At 43.7% G+C, this 22,325-nt stretch overlaps 1 protein-coding gene across 4 annotated transcripts in view; it reads right to left on the reverse strand.

Moving 5' to 3' along the window:
* Positions 1–1,770: 1,770 nt before the first annotated feature.
* SH2D3C (SH2 domain containing 3C) overlaps positions 1,771–22,325 on the reverse strand; it is a 125,197-nt gene continuing 104,642 nt past the window's right edge. For all 4 annotated transcript variants that reach the window (XM_061604380.1, XM_061604381.1, XM_061604382.1 and 1 more), the window contains 7 exons: positions 20,933–21,057; positions 15,314–15,876; positions 13,032–13,147; positions 12,452–12,623; positions 9,245–9,356; positions 7,447–7,653; positions 1,771–3,619 (listed from right to left, as the gene is read on the reverse strand). In XM_061604380.1, the coding sequence (XP_061460364.1) occupies positions 3,444–3,619; positions 7,447–7,653; positions 9,245–9,356; positions 12,452–12,623; positions 13,032–13,147; positions 15,314–15,876; positions 20,933–21,057 (1,471 nt within the window). In that variant the 3' untranslated portion in view covers positions 1,771–3,443. The remainder of the gene's footprint in view (positions 3,620–7,446; positions 7,654–9,244; positions 9,357–12,451; positions 12,624–13,031; positions 13,148–15,313; positions 15,877–20,932; positions 21,058–22,325) is intronic.

Raw genomic sequence — 22,325 nt, forward strand, 5'->3', positions numbered from 1 at the left:
TGCTTTCTGCTTGCTTTGCTACTATAAGAGCTGGGGGAAATTGCTTAAGGGGACAGTAATAATGTAAGTTGTTACAGAGCAACTTTATAGCATGCAAAGAAGTCTCTGTTAAAGCCCCCGGTTGATATGAACTCTTGCTGTCTTGATAGGACATGACACCTCAGGTGCTGGCAGAATGATGCTGGCAGAATAGCTCAGTGGGTAGAGCATATGCTTTGCATGTGAACAGTTCCAGGATCAATCTCTTGGTAGGGCTGGGAATGTCTCTGAAAAGCTGCTGTCATTCACAGGAACATTTTAAGCTGCTTCATCCTGAGTGAGATCACTGGTCCATCTAGCTCAGTATCAACACGGACTGGCAGCGGGTCTCCAGGGTTTCAGACAAGAGGTCTACCTGGAGATGCTGGAGATCAAATTTAGGACCTTCTGCATACAAAGCAGATGTTCTACCACTGAGCTATGGCCCTTCCCATTCAGTGTTGACAATAGTCAGCTAGATGGACCAGTGGTCTGACGCAGCATAAGGTGGCCTCCTATGTTCCTATCTTGTTATTTGACCTTCCTAAGTACAGTAAGTGAGGTCTGCAGCACTGACAGGGGAATGAAAACAATTGCTCACAGATTTCATACTGTTCTTCCTCTTTATATCCAGTTGGTGGATATAGCCTTTGCCTTACAGATACCCCTGTTTGTTTTTGTTCTTAAAGGGCCATTAACCAATTCTGCCACCATCAGCTTTTGTGGCAGGGGGCCAGTGAGGGCTGCATCAGGTATGATCATCATAGACTTATAGAGTCAGGCAACCCAACAGCTTCCAGCCTGGAATATCTTGGCGTCGTGAATGATGGCTCCCCCAAAGTAACCTCTTGCCTCTTTGTGGTTTCTTTTGCGGTTGAGAGAACGTGACAGGATTGGACCTGGCTGGCCTGCTTGGAGAGGGGGTGAGCAAATATGCAGAGGCCTCTTTGTTGGCAGTGTCACAGGGTCCAGTCCTCACTATGTGCCGCCCAGAGGAACAGAAGCGTGAGCAAGTGGGTGGAAGCTGCTGTGTTATAACTTGCAGTTGCCACTTGCCTGCTTTCCTGGGCCCAAGAGCAGCTGCTGCACTCTTGAGTTGGAGGGGGCCCCTCTCACAAGATCCTAAATTTGGGGTCAGTGCCCATGAGCCTCCCGAGATACTGGGCTGTCGACCCCTAATGCCTGTCCTGTCTTGATCAGCCCATGGCTCAAAGCCTGCTGCAGCTGGATATTCCCCTTACTACCCCAGGGCAATCTCTCAACTATTCTTTGGGAAGGATTGCAAGAGAGGGAGGGAGACATGCAAAGATCACCTCAGAGCCTGCTCCAGATGGACTCTCTCTCCCCCCCCCCATAATTTCTGCTGTGGGGAGGATTCCAGCAGGGAAACAGTGACGAGCATTTCAGAGTCTGATGGGCTATCCCCCTTTGCACCACAGGACCATCCGGTCACCAGCTCCTCTGTGGGAAGGATTGTAAGGATTTCTATATGCTGATATCGTTTGTAGGTGGTTTTGTTTTTTTATACAGATTGCCGATTTGTGGTTTCTGAAGCGTGTGCGTAGGTCAGTTGTGGTTTTACCTATGTATTGGATATGACATCCTGGTCTTTTGCATTCAGTGACATAAATATAAAATATATACTTGAAAGGTTGCCTTTTTATTGTTATTATTTTGCAATAAAACACAATTGCAGCACATTGTCAATATTTTAATTAACATTGGAAAGAACCTTTGTTGAACGAGACTTGAAAAGATCTTGGCCATGGTGGGGAGAGGCATCGCCGGATACTCATGGCTGTTGGGGCAGCAGATGAGGAGGCAGGCAGATCATTGGCCAGCCAGGAGCATGATGGCCACAGGGATGACTCAGGATGCGCCAGCTCCTCCCCACCACCAGAAAGCCCCATTTGGGGGATTTCTGCTGGCTGCTGCACATTCGGTGGGCAGAAGGGAAAGCTCCGCACCAGTCAGTGGGAGCTGAAGGAGCCAGGCAGGGCTAGGCAGAAGGCCAACTCTGCCTATCCAACCCCAGCACACCGCGAAGGGGGTTTGGGTTGCACCGTCATTAATTACATTATATCCCATTCAAGGTATCTTACATTGTCCCCCCTACGAGTTTATCCTTGCAACAACCCTGTGAAGCAGGTTAACTGAGATAATTGTGACTGGCCCAAGGTCACCCAGTAAGCTTTGTGGCTAAGTGAAGATCTGAACTTGGTCCTGCTATAACACTGTAACCACTACATTTGAAAGATCTACCAAAGAGCATTTCTTGAAGAAAGAAAGCATAAACATTTATTGTATGCAAGAATCAAGACACTCCATGGTATATGTACATAATTTACAAGACAAAAAAAGAGCTGAATAATTATTTACAGAAAATGTCCCTTTTGAATACATATACATATATATATATATATTTATATATATACACACACACCCCAATGTGGATCTTATTATTTACAAGCAGAAAAGTCCTAAAACAAAACAAATATCAAACACCCTGAAGCAGAAGATCATCTTTTCTTTGTAACTGCAAGGGTAGAGATGGAGACTCAGGCATGGTATAACCCTTGGGGGAGAGAGGCATGAGTGGGGACCCATCTATATAATAAGGGGAATCTGAGTGTAATGACATGGCATCACTAGTTACTTTTACCAAATGTTATTGGGGAGTGCTGGAGTGGATGTGGGTCAACAGCAGCTACGTGATCCCCATCATGAGTAATTAAGACCTAAGCCAGACCTCTTACAATTACCTCATTAGCTACTTTACCAAGTTATAAATACCTGGGAGTTTGTGGCACTACAGAAGGCCTGTGCTCAGCATCTTCGACTCAGGAACAGCTGAAAAAGTTCAAAACTATGCTAGCAGTTACTGGAGACGGCAAAAAGGCCTTTTTTTGCTCTTGGGAATTTTGACGGACAAAACAAAATACTCTTACAAGAGTTGATAAAGAGACTGGCCATTGCAGATTATGCCTAACAGCACGAGGAAAAGATTTCTGCATGAGTTTTTGCACCAGCCATGCTATAAGGCCTGAAATGCAAATCCTCAAAAGTTGCTGTTAACCAACTTGAGCAATGCATCTCCATATACTGCTTGCAAGGCTAGCAGTGATAGCTAGGAGGAGCTCTACCACTGTCAGCTTTTAAAAGGGGGAACTCACTGCTATATCGTCTGTGCGTTGATTGTCAGAACTCATGCAGAGAAAGACCTTTTACTATAGCCAACATCTGGCTTGGCTGCTTTGTTCTTGGATGCCTTTACCGACAGAAATTGCCACCTTGGGGCTCCCCCATGCCAGCCTGAAACACATTCCTCAACATCCTGCCAGGGCTGATGTAGAAAGAAAGGTGCAGGCAGTTTTCAGGGCCCTACTCTTCCCTTGCTGTTCTTTCTCAGAGTCCACATTGTTGGGTTACAGTTCGCTAGATCGCACTGCCGGCTCCAGTTTGTGGGACAATGCTGTGAGAACCTTGTTAAACTTCTCGTAGCGCTCCGTCTGGCTGCTCTCAGCACCTCGGCTGCCCCACAGAAGGCGCAGCTGGAACTCTGTGCTGAAGACCTCAAGTAGCTCTGGTTGAGGCTGGAATCCTGCAGTGAAAGAACGAAAGTGCTATAAAGAAACTACTGGAAAGGCTGCCTGGCTAAACAAGCCTACATTTTCTGATTCCTCACTGTTCAAAGAGAGAAATCACAAGGGATTAAGAGTCTGAGGGCACAAGATACAAACCCTGTGCTGAAGCCAAGCAGGTCTGGGTTTAACCAGTTCTTGGATGGGAGGCTACCGGGGAATCCCTTGTATGCTGCCTTGACTTCTATAATGCAAGAAAGGCACTATACAAATGCCCTAAGGTAAATGCATATTTAACTAGGGACATTTATTCTGATTATTGCATGAGATTAAGTGCTGATCCATGGAGGACTGGCCCCAAACATTTTGCTGCCTGAGGCAGAGAAGATGGCTTCTGTATGAGGAACGGGGAGGGCAGTTCAGTGTTGGTTCAACTCTGGTGACGGGACATCTGAAGGCAATGGGCCTAGCTTAGGGGGTGCAGGGCAGGCCTTGTGGCACACACTGCTCTGTCCTCCAACTCCTTGCCTACTGCTGTCCACTCTGAAGCATCTGCTGCCTGAGGTGGCTGCCTCACACTGCCAGCACACTTTGACCAGAAATGCCGATGCCTTTTCTAAATATAGTTTTCATTGTTTTTACTAAGTTTTTGCAGGACTTTATTTCTTTTAAATATTTATAGGTCTTCTGTAATGGTCAAATCCCTAAGCATCTTGCAGGCGCAGCTTTCCTCCAGGCTGTGGCTGTCAAAGAGCCGAAGGTTGCAATCCAATGCACGCTTACCTGGGAGTAAATCCCATTGAACCCAAAGGAGGTTACTTCTGAGCAGACATGAATTCGATTGCAGCCTAAGGCTGCAATCCTAACCCCACTCACAGTAGCATTTACTCACAGGTGAGTAAACCCAACTGAATTCAGTAGGACTTAGTTCTGAGAAGACATGGTTAGGATTGGCGTATTAAGCATTTTTATTTTTTTTCCTGGATTTTAAAAAATAAGGCCTCTTTGCTGATATAAAACTGGGCCTGGTTCCTAATATAGGCGTATAGATCTGGTATGCTTATCATTGGGTTATTGATGAGTACTTCATATGATCTTAGCTTATTTTGTTTTGCTTCTTCCATGGGATTACACTATTATGTATGCAGCTTTTCGTCGTTTTATGCTTTGTTATTTAAAAACAATGCACAACATGAAAAGAAAAATGACCTGGATTAGTGCAGAAAGGAGCAAAAGGCTAACAAAATATCCACTTATTAAAAGGTACAGGATAGTTTTGAGAGTAATTGACGATATTTAGAGAGAGAGAAACTGTAAGGCCCAGCCTGATCTGAAACCATTAACCAAATAAACCATTAACTGAAACATAGTTACATAGCATTAGTATTTATAACTGATGTCTCACTTATTTGTAAAGAACATAAGAACATAAGAAGAGCCTGCTGGATCAGGCCAGTGGCCCATCTAGTCCAGCATCCTGTTCTCACAGTGGCCTACCAGGTGCCTGGGGGAAGCCCGCAAGCAGGACCCGAGTGCAAGAACACTCTCCCCTCCTGAGGCTTCCGGCAACTGGTTTTCAGAAGCATGCTGCCTCTGACTAGGGTGGCACAGCACAGCCATCATGGCTAGTAGCCATTGATAGCCCTGTCCTCCATGAATTTGTCTAATCTTCTTTTAAAGCCATCCAAGCTGGTGGCCATTACTGCATCTTGTGGGAGCAAATTCCATAGTTTAACTATGCGCTGAGTAAAGAAGTACTTCCTTTTGTCTGTCCTGAATCTTCCAACCTTCAGCTTCTTTGAATGTCCACGAGTTCTAGTATTATGAGAGAGGGAGAAGAACTTTTCTCTATCCACTTTCTCAATGCCATGCATAATTTTATACACTTCTATCATGTCTCCTCTGACCCGCCTTTTCTCTAAACTAAAAAGCCCCAAATGCTGCAACCTTTCCTCGTAAGGGAGTCGCTCCATCCCCTTGATCATTCTGGTTGCCCTCTTCTGAACCTTTTCCAACTCTATAATATCCTTTCTGAGATGAGGCGACCAGAACTGTACACAGTATTCCAAATGCGGCCGCACCATAGATTTATACAACGGCATTATGATATCGGCTGTTTTATTTTCAATACCTTTCCTAATTATTGCTAGCATGGAATTTGCCTTTTTCACAGCTGCCGCACACTGGGTCAACATTTTCATCGTGCTGTCCACCACAACCCCGAGGTCTCTCTCCTGGTCGGTCACCGCCAGTTCAGACCCCATGAGCGTATATGTGAAATTAAGATTTTTTGCTCCAATATGCATAATTTTACACTTGTTTATATTGAATTGCATTTGCCATTTTTCCGCCCATTCACTCAGTTTGGAGAGATCTTTTTGGAGCTCTTCGCAATCCCTTTTTGTTTTAACAACCCTGAACAATTTAGTGTCGTCAGCAAACTTGGCCACTTCACTGCTCACTCCTAATTCTAGGTCATTAATGAACAAGTTGAAAAGTACAGGTCCCAATACCGATCCTTGAGGGACTCCACTTTCTACAGCCCTCCATTGGGAGAACTGTCCGTTTATTCCTACTCTCTGCTTTCTGCTTCTTAACCAATTCCTTATCCACAAGAGGACCTCTCCTCTTATTCCATGACTGCTAAGCTTCCTCAGAAGCCTTTGGTGAGGTACCTTGTCAAACGCTTTTTGAAAGTCTAAGTACACTATGTCCACTGGATCACCTCTATCTATATGCTTGTTGACACTCTCAAAGAATTCTAATAGGTTACTGAGACAGGACTTTCCCTTGCAGAAGCCATGCTGGCTCTGCTTCAGCAAGGCTTGTTCTTCTATGTGCTTAGTTAATCTAGCTTTAATAATACTTTCTACCAGTTTTCCAGGGACAGAAGTTAAGCTAACTGGCCTGTAATTTCCGGGATCCCCTCTGGATCCCTTTTTGAAGATTGGCGTTACATTTGCCACTTTCCAGTCCTCAGGCACGGAATATTTATATCCTGCCCTTTCAGGGTAAACACTTTTGCCAGATGCAAGCCCGAAGCCCTCTTCTTTGCAGAGGTGGGTTGCAGTTCCTTAAGTACTGTATCTCCAACTTTAATAGGAGTTGGCAACTCGGCTTGTTACAGAAGTAGCTGTTATGTGAGTGTTGATTGTTTAAAGTCTCCACAAATTCCCCTTTCCAAGGCCTGCTTCCTGAATCCTTAAATGGGAGTGCTACAATTGTCTCTCAGAATCTTGTTCTCACCTTTACTTTTCATGAAGTTCTCTTCCTCTCCCTCAAAGGGAAGAGGAGGAAAGTTAACCTGCTTGCCCCTGGGGGTTGTCTTGCACAGGTAAATATTGCCCCTTCCAGGAATCCCTGATGTACCCCTCTCTTCCACTGTACACAACGCACACATTCTTGCTGCCTCCGTGGCTTAAACAGGGATGGCAACAGCATAAGGACTTTGGCAAGCTGGCCACAGCAGCGTCCCACTGCATTCAGCCTGGCTTTGTGTGCTTACATTCAACCAGGCTGTCTACGGCACAGCGTAGATGATGGTGCTCACTGAGACCTGTGACTATTACCTGCTCAACAATCCTGATGCCTAAAAAGCATTTTCTTATAACCACAGAAACGAAAGTCCCTTCCAATTATTCTTCCCAGTCCAGAGCTAGAGTTGGCTGCGTCTTATGGTCTACAACATGAAGGAGGCAGTTTTAGTGGCCCCTGAACCTTGCCTCCCCCCCCATTTTATACTGATGGAGCCAACTGATATGATGCCATTCACTCCTACGTTGTCCACCAGTCTCTTACCCCGCCCCATGCACATACTCTTAGCTTTGGCCCAAATGGCCTTTCTTACCCTGCAGTTTCATCTCTGCATTGGTGTGGTAGAGCCCCCCATGATGAGCCACCATTCGTGCAGCCTCCAGGTGGGCCATGACTACCTCCACACCATTGTCCAAGTCTTCCCAGGGCTCCGGGTTTTCCAGCAGTGCTGTGTCCCGTTCCAGGAGTGTGATGAGGGGCACAATATGAGGGAAGGTGGTGTTCGACAGGGGAGGGCCTTCTGGAAGAAGAAAGTGAAGGATTTATAAAAGGAGCGGAGTGACGACTGCACCATCCCACCCTCTATTTAGTCTCCTTTGACTGGCTACAGTTCGTCAAAAATGTTCTGGGTAAGAGTTTGAGGTTTCTGCCCTGCATTATACTAACCTTGCTCTGCTCTCCCCCTCCCTCCCCCGGCAACGTTACAGAAATTGTGCTGCCGTGATCGGAGCTCATCTGGAGAACTGTGTCCAGTTCTGGGGGCCATACGTAGAGAAAGATGTAGAATTGGTTCAGAGGAGGATAACAAAGATGGTCAGACAGATGGAAAATGAGTCTTGTGTGGGAAGGTCTGAGGAACTGGGTATGTTTAGTCTGGAGAAAAGAAGACTGAGGGAGCATATGATAACAGTCTTCAGGTACCTGATGGAAAGAAAGGTGGGGTATAAATGTAATAAATAAAATAATAAAAGAAGAGGTCAAAGATGTGTTCTCTGCTGCCTCAAAGGGCAGGACTTGATCTGAGTGGCTGAAGTTATAGGTAGATAGACTTCAGTTGGAGATTAAGAGAAACCTTTCGACAGGGAGAGCTGTTTGACCACGGAGCCAATTACTGAGGGGGTGGGGGACTCTCCCTTGCTGGAGGTGTTCAGGAAGAGGTCAGGCAGCTTCTTTTAGGGATGCTCTAGGTCTAGATTTCCAACATCAAACAGGGCCGGAGTAGATGGCCTGCAAGTCATCCTCCAAGTCAATAATTCTATGGTACAAATGTGCATGTCTTAATTTTTTTTCAAAGTGAAATCAACTGCAGGCCTTAGTTGAATTGAAAATGTAACAATGGCATTATGATTCCTAAAGCTAGTGTTTAGTGTGCGGTGCTTCATTTTTTCAAACAATACAATATTGTTGTTTGAGTGCTGGAGAAATGCAGTTTTGTGGCAACAGATGAGCTCGCTATGGAAGAAAAATGTCTGGATCCCCTCCCCCAACTTTTTAAAACTGATAAATTAATGATAAAATATTTGCCTTGAAAGACATAGAAAAATAACACTTTACCTAAACCCCAGTCTTATCAAATCCTTGCCCCGCTATGGTGCTTATCTGTGTGTCTGCATAGGAAAAGCTCAATTACAGAGCGTGTCCTCTGCATATGGGAGGTCTTAAGTTCAATCCCTGGTACCTCCACTTCAAAGTGTCAAGTAACAGGTGATGGAGAAGAACCTTCTCTGCTGGTGGCCCAGGAGACCTGATGCCAGTCCCAGCAGATGGTACAGGGCAAGATAGACCTGGCATAAGCCAGCTTTCCTACGTTTCTGTCTCTCTCCACATGCAAGCTCAATGCTCTGTGCACTGGACCATAGTACAGAATTAAAAGCAAAATCAAGCGAGAAGTGTTTGCTCATACACAAACAACTCTAGTCAGATAAATCTACAAGACTGGTTTCAAAATGAAGCTTTTCTGTTAAGTAACTGACACAATATCTGAAACCAGTCGGTGCAATAGAACAGCAGGCTGCGCAACCTGGTTCTGACTGAAATCTAACGCCAGGTTCACCTAGACAGATTTAAATCTATAACAAGGTGGGGTTGGGTAGCCTGCTTCCAAAGCTGACCTTTGCCTTCGTTCAGACTCTTTAGGAAAGGCTTCAGCTTCTTCTCGTAGAGGATGGCTCCTTCAGTGTGTCGCTGCCGTAGAACCATCCAGGTCTGCTCCAGCCGTGAGATCTGAAAGCCAAACGAAAAAGGGGAAAGAGTGAGGGGTGTGTGTGTGGAACTGAAGTAGGGCACACTGGAGTCAGGGCTGGCATCAGTGCAGTGCTTTAGCCCAACACCCCCTCCCGATACATGTGGCGCAGGGCTAATAAGCCTGCCTGCCCATGCCACCTGCCTCTCGCATTGTGTGAATGACGTGCATGCATAGTGTGCATGCCTCCCATCAACCGTCGGGGGGTGTCAGCGGCAGGGGTTGTCAGACTCTTAGGAAAGCCCCCACCACCATCTTGGGTGATGGTAGGCACGCACGTGGAGCACACACAGCATTTATATTGTGGGTAAGTGGGGCTTACTGTGGTAAGTGGGGCGTGCCCACACTGTACGTGTGTGGGTGGGTGCCTGGGAGCTTCCTCTCTGTGATTTGTGGCAGCGTCAGGTTGCAGGACTGTTGTGGATGGTGGAATGGGAACACCAATCTCCCATCCTAAGGAACAGGTCCTTTAGGGGCCCTTGGCCAGGGCCCAACTTGGCTGCCCTCTGGCACTAGGCCTGGCTGGAGTCTCTGTGGGGACTGAAAGTGAGCAACAGATCCCTGGGAGGGCTGCTGGACAAGAACTATGCTGCAGGCCTGGCCCACCAGGCCCCTGTGCGCTTGAGACACTTGCTGGGGCATTCTGGAAGGAGGCCCTGGGAAAAGCAGCTCACATTGCAGGGATGGGCCAATCAGCCACTCTTGTCTCCGTGTCCCATTTTTCCAATTTTAAGTTCAGTTCTCCACATTTCTGCATCAGTTTCCAATTACTACTATTTTTTTAAAAAAAGTTTTCATAAAAATTCCTCAGTTTGTTATTGCATTTTTCTAACATTCACATTTTTGTATGTCGTTTTGCCTAATATGTTTTTAACAATTCCCCAATATAATGCATTTTGTATGTTATTTTCAAATATATATGTGTGCGTGTGTGTGTGACACACACACAAATCTCTTTGTGCCTCCAACCCCTTCTCCCTCCTGCATGTGTTTGCATCCCACAACCAAAGAGCAAGCAATTCCCAGATGGGGTGGTCCAGAGAGCAAGAGTGGACCTGAAGCATCTGGACGCTGAGGGCTCCCTGGACCTAGAAAATCTTAAGAACTATAGGCCGGTGGCAAATGTTCCATTCCTGGGCAAGGTCCTGGAATGAGTGGTTGCGGGCCAGCTCCAGACACTCTTGGATGAGACTGATTATCTGGATCCATTTCAGTTGGGTTTCAGGCCTGGTTTTGGCATGGAAACAGCCTTGGTTGCCCTGTATGATGACCTTTGTTGGGACAGTGACAGCGGGAGTGTGACTCTGTTGATTCTCCTTGATCTTTCAGTGGCTTTCAATACCATCAACCATGGTATCCTTCTGGGAAGACTGGCTGAGTTGGGAGTGGGAGGTACTGCATGGAGATGGTTCCGACTTGGCGGGTCAGCTCCAGAAGGTGGTGCTTGGGGAACATTGCTAGGCACCCTGGACTCTCCAGTATGGGGTTCCGCAGGGGTCAGTTCTGTCCCCCATGCTGTTCAACATCTACATGAAACCGTTGGGTGCGGTCATCCGGAGCTTTGGAGTGTGTTGCCATCAGTATGCTGATGACATGCAGCTCTATTTCTCCTTTTCATCTTCTTCAGGTGAGGCTGTCAATGTGCTGAACCGGTGCCTGGCTGCGACAATGGACTGGATGAGGGCTAATAAACTGAGGCTCAATCCAGACAAGACTGAGATGCTGTTACTGGGTGGTTCTTCTGATCACATGGTGGATGTCCAACCTGTCCTGGATGGGGTTGCACTCCCCCTGAAGCAGCAGGTTCATAGCTTGGGGGTTCTCCTAGAACCATATCTTTCACTTGAGGTTTGGGTAGCCTTGGTGGCATGGAGTGCCTTCCATCAGCTTTGGTTGGTGGCCCAGCTATGCCCCTATCTGGACAGGGATAGCCTGGCTTCAGTTGTCCATGTTTTGGTAACCTCCAAATTAGATTACTGCAATGCACTCTATGTGGGGCTGCCTTTGAAGACGGTTCGGAAACTGCAGCTTGTGCAAAATGCAGCAGCCAGATTGGTAACAGGGACCAGACGGTCCGAACGTATAAAACCGATTCTGGCCCGCTTGCACTGGCTGCCTGTATGTTTCCGAGCTCGATTCAAGGTGCTGGTTTTAACCTATAAAGCCTTACACGGCTTGGGACCACAATACCTGATGGAACACCTCTCCCAATACGAACCCACCCGTACACTACGCTCAACATCTAAGGCCCTCCTCTGGGTGCCTACTCCAAGGGAAGCTGGGAAGGTGGCAACAAGGGAGAGGACCTTCTCAGTGGTGGCCCCCAAATTATGGAATGATCTTCCTGACGAGGTGTGCCTGGTGCCATCACTGTTACCTTTTCGGCGCCAGGTCAAGACTTTCCTCTTCTCCTGGGCATTTTAGCATGTGTTTTTAAATTGTTTTAAATTTTTTAAATCATGTTTTAAATTGTTTTTAAAAGATGTGTTTTAAATTTGTATATTTGTTTTTAATGTTTTTAGTTGCTGTAAACCGCCCAGAGAGCTTCGGCTATGGGGCAGTATACAAATACAATAAATAAATAATATAAATAAATAAATAAATGAGGCCACAGTTTCTCCATCCCAGGTCTAAAATGATCTGCTGATGCATCTTTTCCAGCTCTGATCCTGTCATTTATAATGTCTCCCTTAGGCCCCTTTGCATGGCTACTCAAAGGGATTTAGATATCACCCAGAATATGCATGATATGCCTGGCTGCCTGGAAACCCAATTTATTTTTTCTTTTTGCACCTCCACTACAATGTCTGAATGGGGCACATCCTGAGCCTCAAGAGTACACAGGAGTCACACAACTGGCTTCAGTTCTTCAGGTATAACAATGTTTTTTTTAAAAAAACAGACAAGAGGCTCTTGCACATCTATATGAGAGCGCTTATGGTAACACCTGAAACCCAAAAACCTTCAATAGGGACAACTGTAGCCCAATTTGTCAGTGGTCTATGGGGGAGTCTGCAAAAATGCACGTTTGGGGGCAACCAAGCAGAAGGCCTTGTGCTTGTGCTCACGCATGTACCTGAGTCATTTCAAGTGCATCCATCACAGCAGCAAAACTGAACATGTTGCCCATTGTACTCTTCAGCTCAGCAGCCAACTGGATGGTCTTGTGAAGAAGGGAAGCCCTCTCCTCCATGCTGCCCGTGCAGCCCAGAATATCCACGGCAATCATTATGGTCATGGTATGAAACCTAACGAAGAGGAGAAGAAGAAAATGAGAAAGCCACTTTGGAGCCTAAAAGGAGCGAGGACAAGGTGCTTCCAGATTTCTGCTTCCCCAGGAACTATAGCCATCAAGTTGGAGCTTGGAACTTCTGTGCAACGGGTTTCTATTTTCGAGAGTATATTTGCAGTCTGAAGGGCTACAAACGTAAAATGAAAAGAAAAAAGAAAGCTTCGATTGTCAGAATGCTAAACTCTGGGCCCAGTTCCAAACTCCACATTTCTTGCCCTTGAATCTACACAGTGCTGCCTAAAAAGGCAGCAACCCCGATCTTTGCAGGACGGACAGACTCTGCAGAACTGTACCACAGCAAGAGGCCCTCCCTGCCCAGCCAACCCAAAACATGCCCCTCATTTTGTTGCCCCCTGAATTCTACCTTTCCAGCAAATCAAGCCGAAGTTGATGTCCGTGGGGCAGGGTGAGCAGCTCCATCCCTGAGCTCACTCCCATGAGCCTCTGCATCTCCTTGGTAACGCCCAATATCCTGGCCACCTGCATCAAAGAGGGGAAAGTGATTAAATTTCCTCAGATCGGGAAGAGGGGAATCTTTGTAAGTCAGAGAATGATGTTGCAGAGAACCATCATCATCATCTGAATCTCTCCAAGTCATCATTGTTCTTTATTAGAATTTCTGCAAATCACAAATTATTCTTCTTTATTGCTATTGTTTTAATTTTATATCCCACTTTACTGCATTTTTACACAATCCAAAAATAATTTTAAAAATAGTTAAAATACTAGCAGCACATTAAAAAAATGGGTATCTTGTTTCTGACACGTTAATATGCAGCAGACCTACAATGAGCTCTGACCCACTCCTTTGGGATTCCCTGAACCAACGGCACCTACCCTTTGGAATTCCCTCCCCTTAAATATTAGACAGGTACCATCTGTTATTTTTTTGGCGCCTACAGAAGACTTTCCTCTTTCAACAAACCTTTTAAGTTGAGACCTTATCCCAGTCTGCGTCTGTGTCGGAATTGCTTTTTAAGACGTTTTTAAACATTTTTTTAAAAATAATTGATGTTTTTAAACTTTCTTTTAAATATGTTTTTAAAGCCTTTAAAAAATTTTTTAAAGATGTTTTGTTTTAATATATTTAAAAGTCTGTTCTTATGATGTTTTAAAGTGTTTTTAGTGCTTTTGTTTGCCGCCCTGGGCTTCTACTGGGAGGAAGGGTGGGATATAAATGAAATAATAAACAAACAAACTGCATTAAGGCCCCTGAATGATTTGGATTTCTCCAGAGTATTTTCACATTTGTATGATAATAATTAAACCAGTCACAGAGCTGGATCAGCATTCTCTCCCTGTCATGGCCACCGTTATGGACGTGGGCAGCTGGAGCAAGGGGTGGCTCTTAGCTGAAGCAGGATCGAGGCAGGATGGAGAGGTGCTTTGCTCCTGTGCTCTCTCCCTCAGAGAAGGGAGCCTCAGCAGCTGCACAAAACATTTGGGGATGGGCTCAACACAATCCAATTGTGACAGGCTGTTGGCTTCAGCTTGGGAAGAAGAGGTAAGAGGCTGCCCCAGAGTAGCCAAGGACAGGCTGGCTCTTGGGACAACTGTGGTATACAACTTCTCTGCTTCTTTGGTAGGCCTGTTTGCCAAGCAAGTGAATAAACACTTGAAACTGGCAAGGAAGACGGGTGTCCCACTGCAGACCGGACCAGACACAGCCATCCTGCGTAGTGAGGCTCACAATAAAAACAGCCATTCATTTCCCATGAACTGATGCTTGAATTATGGAACAGGGAAGACTAGAGGGCTCAGGGCCAGGCATGTGGGCATGGACGGGCCCTGTATATAGTGCCAACCTACTTAGCTGTGATGACTCCCAAAGAACTTTGGGAATTAATCCCACGAAGGGATAGGATGCTCTCCAACACAACATTTTGTGAGAATGCCAGGCATTCACTCCCACATTTGGGGGGTGGAGATGTGGTTTCAAACCAGTTTGCAATGTAGGTATAACCTTATTTGAAAAAAACATCCATACAATACCAATATTTGCCAGATTCTTCTTACATATCCCACACTCCACCCGCCCTGGAACAATCCATGTAGATTTGGAGTTGCCATGTAATGTTTCTCACCTATTGTTGGAATTTATTCTAAAAGTAGTCAAACATTCGTATGACAGAAAAGAACTCCCATATTTTTGAGAGGCCAAAATAATTCTTCCTTGGCTGAATGCAAAGAAGTCAGGTAACTCCTGATCAAGCAATGAGATAGAGACTCTGTTTAAAAAGCACATGGCATGGACTTTTGGGGACTGTAGCATTTCAGAATGCATGTGGGGGGGGCGTGTGTGCAAACTCCTTGTGCTTAGGAAAGGAACACTTCAGGGGAGAAGACTAGACTCTATGCTAGCTTTGTACAGGCAGATAATTTTTGTCAGGGCAGCCTTAATTTTGTGATTTTCCTCTCCTGCCGCTTTGCAGTGGTGCAATTCCAGAAGAGATTGTACCATGGGCTAGTTCTGGTCATCTGGATCAGCCCTGGGCTGATAAGTTGAGTGGACCACCCAAACAGAACTGCTGGCATCCAAAAGCAATAAATCACTAGCACAGCTAGGATTAATTGCCCCGTATTCTACCAGTTCTTCTGAAACAGAGGCAGCCTGAAGAGGGCACCAGCTCCCCAAATATTCCATACCAGGCAATCCACTTGGGTGATATGTTTGGCAAGGGTCTTCGCATCCACTTCTGCGAGGAGCTCTTTGACCTTCTTGAGTACCGCCATTTCCAGGGGCTTATTTTCCAGAGGGATCAGGAGTGAGCGGAAGACAGCAGGGTTGAAGGACGAGGCCCTTTCTACTATAGGGACAACAAAGCCCCCGCTGTCCAGATCTGGCCTCTTCCTGGTCCCAGCCTCAGCCTCAGAGCCATTCAGAGCAAGCCCTCTCTGGCGCTCATCCCCTTTTAGCCTCTCAACATAGCTTTTGGCTGGGGTCTGTTTGCCATCTGCAGTTGGCCTGTCCCATTGAACCGGGGAGGGAGGATGGAGCTGGCAGTAATGTCCTGTGTCTGGATCACTGTAGCTGCTGACTGAGGGAGAAGGTGAAGCCCTGGAGTAGCCATGGGAAGGGGTAGAGTGGGTGCTCTCCGACTGATCAGCCTTGCTACCATTTCCTTGGCACAGCTGTGGTTCACTGGAGCGCCTTATGACCGGGGATGCTGGGGTTACGCCATTGACGGCTTGTGGTTTTAGCCGAGTAACTACAAAGAGAAATAGAGAGATTCCTTGTTATCGTAAGATTGGGCACGTTGTGGACACAGGCAGCAAAACAACTACCTGGGTTGCAATAGCAACATTCTATCAGGCCACATACACCCTGTGTGCACAGGTTGCCATTTTGTCACAACTGGAAAGTTTTGCCCCAAATACTTTTAGCACATTTTATGTCACTGATTAGGCACGTACAAGTGGATATAGTTGCTTGTTTTGCTCTTTTGAGAGTTTTGCAGGAATGAAAGGCAGGAATGGCCTGGGGGTGGAAAAATATTGGCTGAAAGGGTCTAGGTCCTCCAGATGTTGTGGACTACAACTCCAATTGTCTCTGGCCATTGGCTACGCTGACTGAGGCTGATGGGAGTTGTAGTGCAGAACATCTAGAGGGCACAACATTGGCTACCCCTGCTCTAGGGAATATGAGCTGGGTTTAAAGATGGCTAATGAGTGATGCAGAACACCGACGCATTTCCCCTTAAAACAACAGGAAGAAACTCCTTTTTGATTCCATGATTTCACCAGATACCGCCAGATGTTTAAGCTTTACTCTGTAGCTCTGTAACAACTTTTAAGACGTCAGAGTTTTATGTAATAATGTGAAAGCTTCCTCAGTCTTACTGCAACAGAACAGGTTCCAACATTATCAGGTCTAGGGATTGTAGCCAATGTGAGTCCTACTCTGAGTAGACCCATTGAAAATAATGGCCATGGCTAACTTGTGTTCTTGAATTTTTAATGGGTCTTTTCTAAGTACAGTTTAGTTGGACATGGCTCTAAGTTCTAAGTAGACCCATTGATAATGAGTTGTAGCCTACTCAGAGTAGACCCAATGAAAATAGTGGCTATAACTAATTTAGATCCATTACTTTCATTTTCACTTTTCTAAAATTCTTGGATATGAAAAACAGACATGAAACAGAAAAAGCTTTGAATTATGCCAGACAGAATTTTTAAAAGCAACAACAAAACAGACACAGTTCTTGCAAGTAAATGAAACGGAGAACAGATTAAAAGAATAATTCCACTTATTTATTGTCAAGAAACAAATACTTATGAAATATGTTGTGAGAAAATAGGTAATGTTGGAAAATATTAGAAATATTTATATAAAGCTGAGGAATTGTAAGCTGAAGAAATAATTGATTATGCATCATATTAGTATTCCATCAATAAAAGAAGAACAAAATTAAATGCTTTATTTGCAGGTCAAGAGGTGGAAGCAAGTGTCCAGGCACTGAAATCCACGAAGACGCCAGGCATGGATTGCTTGCCAGAAGAGTTCTATAAAAAGATGTGATTTCAAGGTAGCTCTTTGAGTTATTTAATGAATGTGTATTAACAACTACTTGACAAAACTCTTGGCGAGATGCCGGAATAGTAGTTAAAAATAAAAAAGATAAAGTTCCTTCTCTTCCCTCTTCTAATCATCCTATTTCTCTCCTAAATCAGGATTATAAACTTTTTACTATATTGTGGGCTGAAAACCTAATTTTGGATTACATTGGAAAATATCAGACAATTTATTCCTAACCATTTTCTTTCAGATAACACTAAAAAAAATTGAACTTTAAATATTTGTCTATGTGATAATATAAAAGCTGCAATCATAGATAGAAAGATTTTGATAAAGTACAATGATTTGTCTGATTTACGTGTTAAAGAAATGTAGTCTTGGTGACAGATTTATACAAAGTATAATGGCAATTTATACTCATCCAAGGGAAAAGATATAAAAAAAGACAGAACTTTTAAATATCACTTGTAGTAAGAGACAGGGGGCATTATGAGCGACACTAATTGTGATTATACACTCATTAGCAATTAAGATTAGTGAATTTATATTGAAAAGTAGAATTAGTGTGAATCAATATATCTATAAAATAAGCCTCTATGCTACTGATGTATTAACACTTACAAATCCAGAACATTCAATTAAATAATTGTTCAAAGAAATTAAAATTATAGTCAAATACAAAATAAACCAAAGATAGAAATGATGATTATTACTATTACTGGGCTCCTGCTGGGAGGAAGGGTGGGACATAAATAATAAATAAATAAATAAATAAAAATTCCAAATGAAATAAAAGAAAAGATGGCTAAACAATAAATGATCCAATGGTTTTCAGGTAAACCTATCAGGTATTGAGGAATATATTTACCTCCAAATTTTAAAAATCTTTCAGAAGTAAATTACATACTATTTATAACTAAAACTGAAGAAGATCTAAAAAGATGGAATATCTTGGAAGCCACCTGGATGGGCAGACTAACTATTTTAAAAATAAGTATTATACTGAGATTTCTTTTTTTGTTTGAGAATTTAAATATCTCTGGAAACATTGGGAAAAGTGGCATGTTATGTTAATGCAGTTATACTTTGAAAAGTGAAAAAAAAACCCAAGGGTTTCTTACTGTATTTAACAATACAAAAAACTGTTTTTAAGTGATTGTCCAATTTTATCCAATTGTCCAAATTTGAAAACAGATTATGTGGCAAGACATCTTAAGTTACTTGCATAATGCTACATGCAGGAGATAATTCACCAATTTAAATTTTAATGCAAGTCTACACCAAAATACCACTGGGCATTTGGAAAATCGCCAAATAAAATACAATTCATAAAATCTAATGTCATTACTGAAGCTACTTTGAAATATAGATTAGAATTCCACTTTTGCAATTTTTTTAGATAGAGCCGATGGAGTAGAACTCACAGAATCGTATGATAGTAGAGTTGGAAGGGGCCTATAAGGCCATCAAGTCCAACCCCCTGCTCAATGCAGGAATCCAAATGAAAGCATCCCCGACAGATGGCTGTCCAGCTGCCTCTTGAATGCCTCCAGTGTCAGATAGCCCACTACCTCTCTAGGTAATTGGTTCCATTGTTAGGAAGATTTTCCTGATATCCAGTCGAAATCTGGCTTCCTGCTACTCCTTCCCAAGAAACCTGTTTCTCCCCAAATCAGACCTTTTGTGGTAAGGAAAGTGAGGAGAAAATGCATGGGATAACAGTTGCTTGACACATTGTATAACCTTCCCACAAGCAAATCAGAATGAATGCTCAAAAAACAGGTCATCTACCCGTTTTTTTATACGGATTAACAGGCAAACATCCTCCTGTCTACATTCATCATTTTCTTATCTATACAGCTAAAGAGATTTGTCAAAGTAACAGCAATTGAGATAACCTAGGTGAGGTAAGACTTTCCTTTTTTTATTCACGGAACTAAGGGGGAAGAAAATATAAGTAGCGTATCTTTTTTTTTATTGCAAAAAGCTGACATGGAAAATAGCATTCTAAAGATTAAACGGATGAGAGATTTCTGATTGAAAGAGATAAGACTGGGACTATTTTTCTTGATCTACTTTTTTTTTTCTTTTTGACGAATCTGCTCATTCTGTCTGCTACTAGCTATTTCGACGCTGTGAACTAAAGCCGTTCTTACACTTCTGGGCAGATAAGAGATAAGGGCTGTCTAGCGTGTGACGTTAGTTTGCTGGAAAGATTAACTCCTTTGTAACTGGTTAAAGAAATAAGCTGCTCTCTGTTTGGGACATTGAAAATTGAAGGAGTTTTGTTCCTTTGGTTTTAAGAATGACAATTAAGAAGATCATGGATGTACAAGAAGGGACTTTATCTCTAGACATGTTTCAGAAAATAATGAATGGGATTAACTCAATAAAACAAAAACTGAGAAATAATAGACAAGCGTGGAGAATTGAATTTCACGAAATGAGACAGGAGCTGAAAGAAACTCACGATTCTATGAGAAAGGAGAATAAAGATAGATCTGGAAAACAAAAAAAGGATGGAAGAGAAATTAAAGGCAAGGTTCAAACTATGGAGATTGGCTTAATTATGGACATGAAAAAAGATTTGGATTTTCTGGCTGTGATGGATCCTGGAGACAAATATTATAGTTTGGAATTCAGCGCTGTCCTTGAAGGAATTGAAGAGATTGGAGATAAAGATATTATCGGTTCAAGAAAATTCTTGGACTGGAAGGATTTGATGGAACTTGAAATGGAGAAAGTTAACAGAATTAATCCCTGTTTTGTGTCAATGGAAAAACCTTCAAGAGATGTACTAGTGTATCATGTGGAAAAGAGGAACAGAGATGCGGCTTTGCAACAACACTTCAGTGATACGTTTGGATTTGATGGTAAGAAAACATCTGTGATGGAGGAAATTCCTATCAGACTTTTATTATATGACTATGACAGCAAGATTTTTGGGTGCGTAAAGATGGAAGATGGAAGATGGACCCAATATGGATAATGACAGAAGAGCGATTTAAAATTACTGGACTTAGTAGATTTGATGAGTTGGATTAATTGGCATGTTTATTTAGAAAAAAAAATTGATTGACATATATCTCAAGGATTGGAAACTTCTCTTTGACTTTTTGTGGAAGATTAAAATGATATGATGTTAATGAGATTTGAAACCAACTAAGATAACCGTTGGAGGAAGGTGATTTTATAATCTATTAAGAGATAGGTTTGTTATATATTATAGATTTATAGCTGAACTATGACAAATCGGAAGTCAATATTCTTTCTTTTTTATATATATATATATATTTTCTTTCTTTTTGTATTGTACTAATTGATTTGTGTTGTTTTCTTTTGTATTGTTTTGGTTTTGAAAATTGGAATAAAAATTAATTGAAAAAAAAAAAAAAAACAGGTCATCTGGAAGTACCCAAAGGGTCTTTTTGGCTTCAGATCAGGACAGAAATGTTTTATAAATGGCAGAGAGAAGCTCTCACATGCCACAGTGGTTTCTCCTAAAAGCCCTTTTCTTTTATTTGGAATATTTACCCCACCCTCTGTATTTTATTTCTATTTATTGAAAACATGTTCACACCACCCTTAACCAAGAGATCTCAGGAGCTTTGCAAAAATTAAAAACCAAGTTGAACAAGAAATATAGTCAAAAACAACTAGCAGATAAAAGTGCTATTAATACTGAGAGGTTAAAATAGTCCAAATGTTTCCAGCATCAGCTTGGCTGGTGTGGGTTGAGCCATCCCTACCAGTGCTGTAGGCTGGAGCTGAAGGGCTCTCGGAGATGGGAGACATTGAGGAGTGGAGGTCTTGGATTTGATCCACACTGACTGCGCAGTTCCGGATGATGTCCCGGTGATGTGGCAAGGAGACGCTGGGCAAGGAGGGAAAAAGTGGAAAGAGGTTGGCACAAATCCCTCCAAAAGGTTTAGAGCAGGCTCAGACTAAGGCACATGAAATACTGCACGTGGACACTGTTGCTTTGAACAAGGCAAGAAACTCAGTGGTCATGAGATCCGGATGTGTACAGGAAGGCGGAACGTCCACATCAAGCTGGTCTATTGTACCTTCTCTCTAGACCAGCCTTCCCCAACTACAACTCCCAGCATCCCTGACCATTGGCTGTGCTAACTGGGGCTGATGGGAACTGGAGTGCAACAACTTCTGGCGGGCACCATATTGGCTGCCCCCGGGTTGGAGAGACCATTAGCTCTGCATAAAGCAGCTTCAGATGATCGCTTGTATTCTGTCCTTCTCTGCCAGGAACTTCCTGTGCAGGTACAAAAGGTATTCACAGCAAAGTATTTACGGCATTGTGGGCCAAAAACACCGGCACTCTGAATTGAGCCCAGAATATAATGGGGAGCCTGTGCAGAATGCTGGCGCATTGCAGTAATGTGTTCTTTATGAGCAGAAGTGGCCCAAGACATTTTGCTGCCTCACACAAAGGACAAGATGCCTCCTCTTCCCCATTCACTAGAGAAAAGCTAACTGGACTGGTGACAAGATAGGGTCCTTCATCACACCTGAGGGCAGCAGGCCATTTAGGGGGAGTGACAGGACAGGCTGTGTGGCCTATAAAGCTCACCTTCCAACGAGGGGGGGGCTTAAGAGAAACAACCAGGGGCTGCCACCACTGTCCCCCAGCACCCACTGCCTGAGGTAGCAGACTCCCTTTGCCCCAACAGCAGGGCCAGCCCTGTTTATGAGCCTGTCAGGGTTAGGGATGCAGGAGAAAGTCAATTCAGTTCACATCTAATTCACACTTTCCAAAACCATATGAGAACTGAAACACAGCCATTCTTCCAAATTCACACTTACCCAGATTTTGCAATGCAGTTCTCCAACCAATGTTTACAAAAACGTATATATTAGGGGAAAGGGTGCATAAAAATGAATATGTGAGTGAACGTGTGATGTCCCTGTATTTTAATATCTGTAAATATGGTAAGTGCGGGTTTATTAAGTGATATATGGTAAGTGACTGAGTGAGAGGGGGGAGTACATGGGCTAGAATGCTGGAGAATGTTGGGTGATTATTGGCTGAGTGTTTGAATGGCTGAAGGTATAAATGAGAGGATGACAATTGAGTGGGGTGGGAGTTGTTGGGGAGTTGTGAGAGTCGTTAGTGGAGAGTTATTT

This window comes from Rhineura floridana, chromosome 20 (genome assembly GCF_030035675.1).
Source record: "Rhineura floridana isolate rRhiFlo1 chromosome 20, rRhiFlo1.hap2, whole genome shotgun sequence".
Classification (NCBI taxonomy): Eukaryota; Metazoa; Chordata; class Lepidosauria; order Squamata; family Rhineuridae; genus Rhineura; species Rhineura floridana.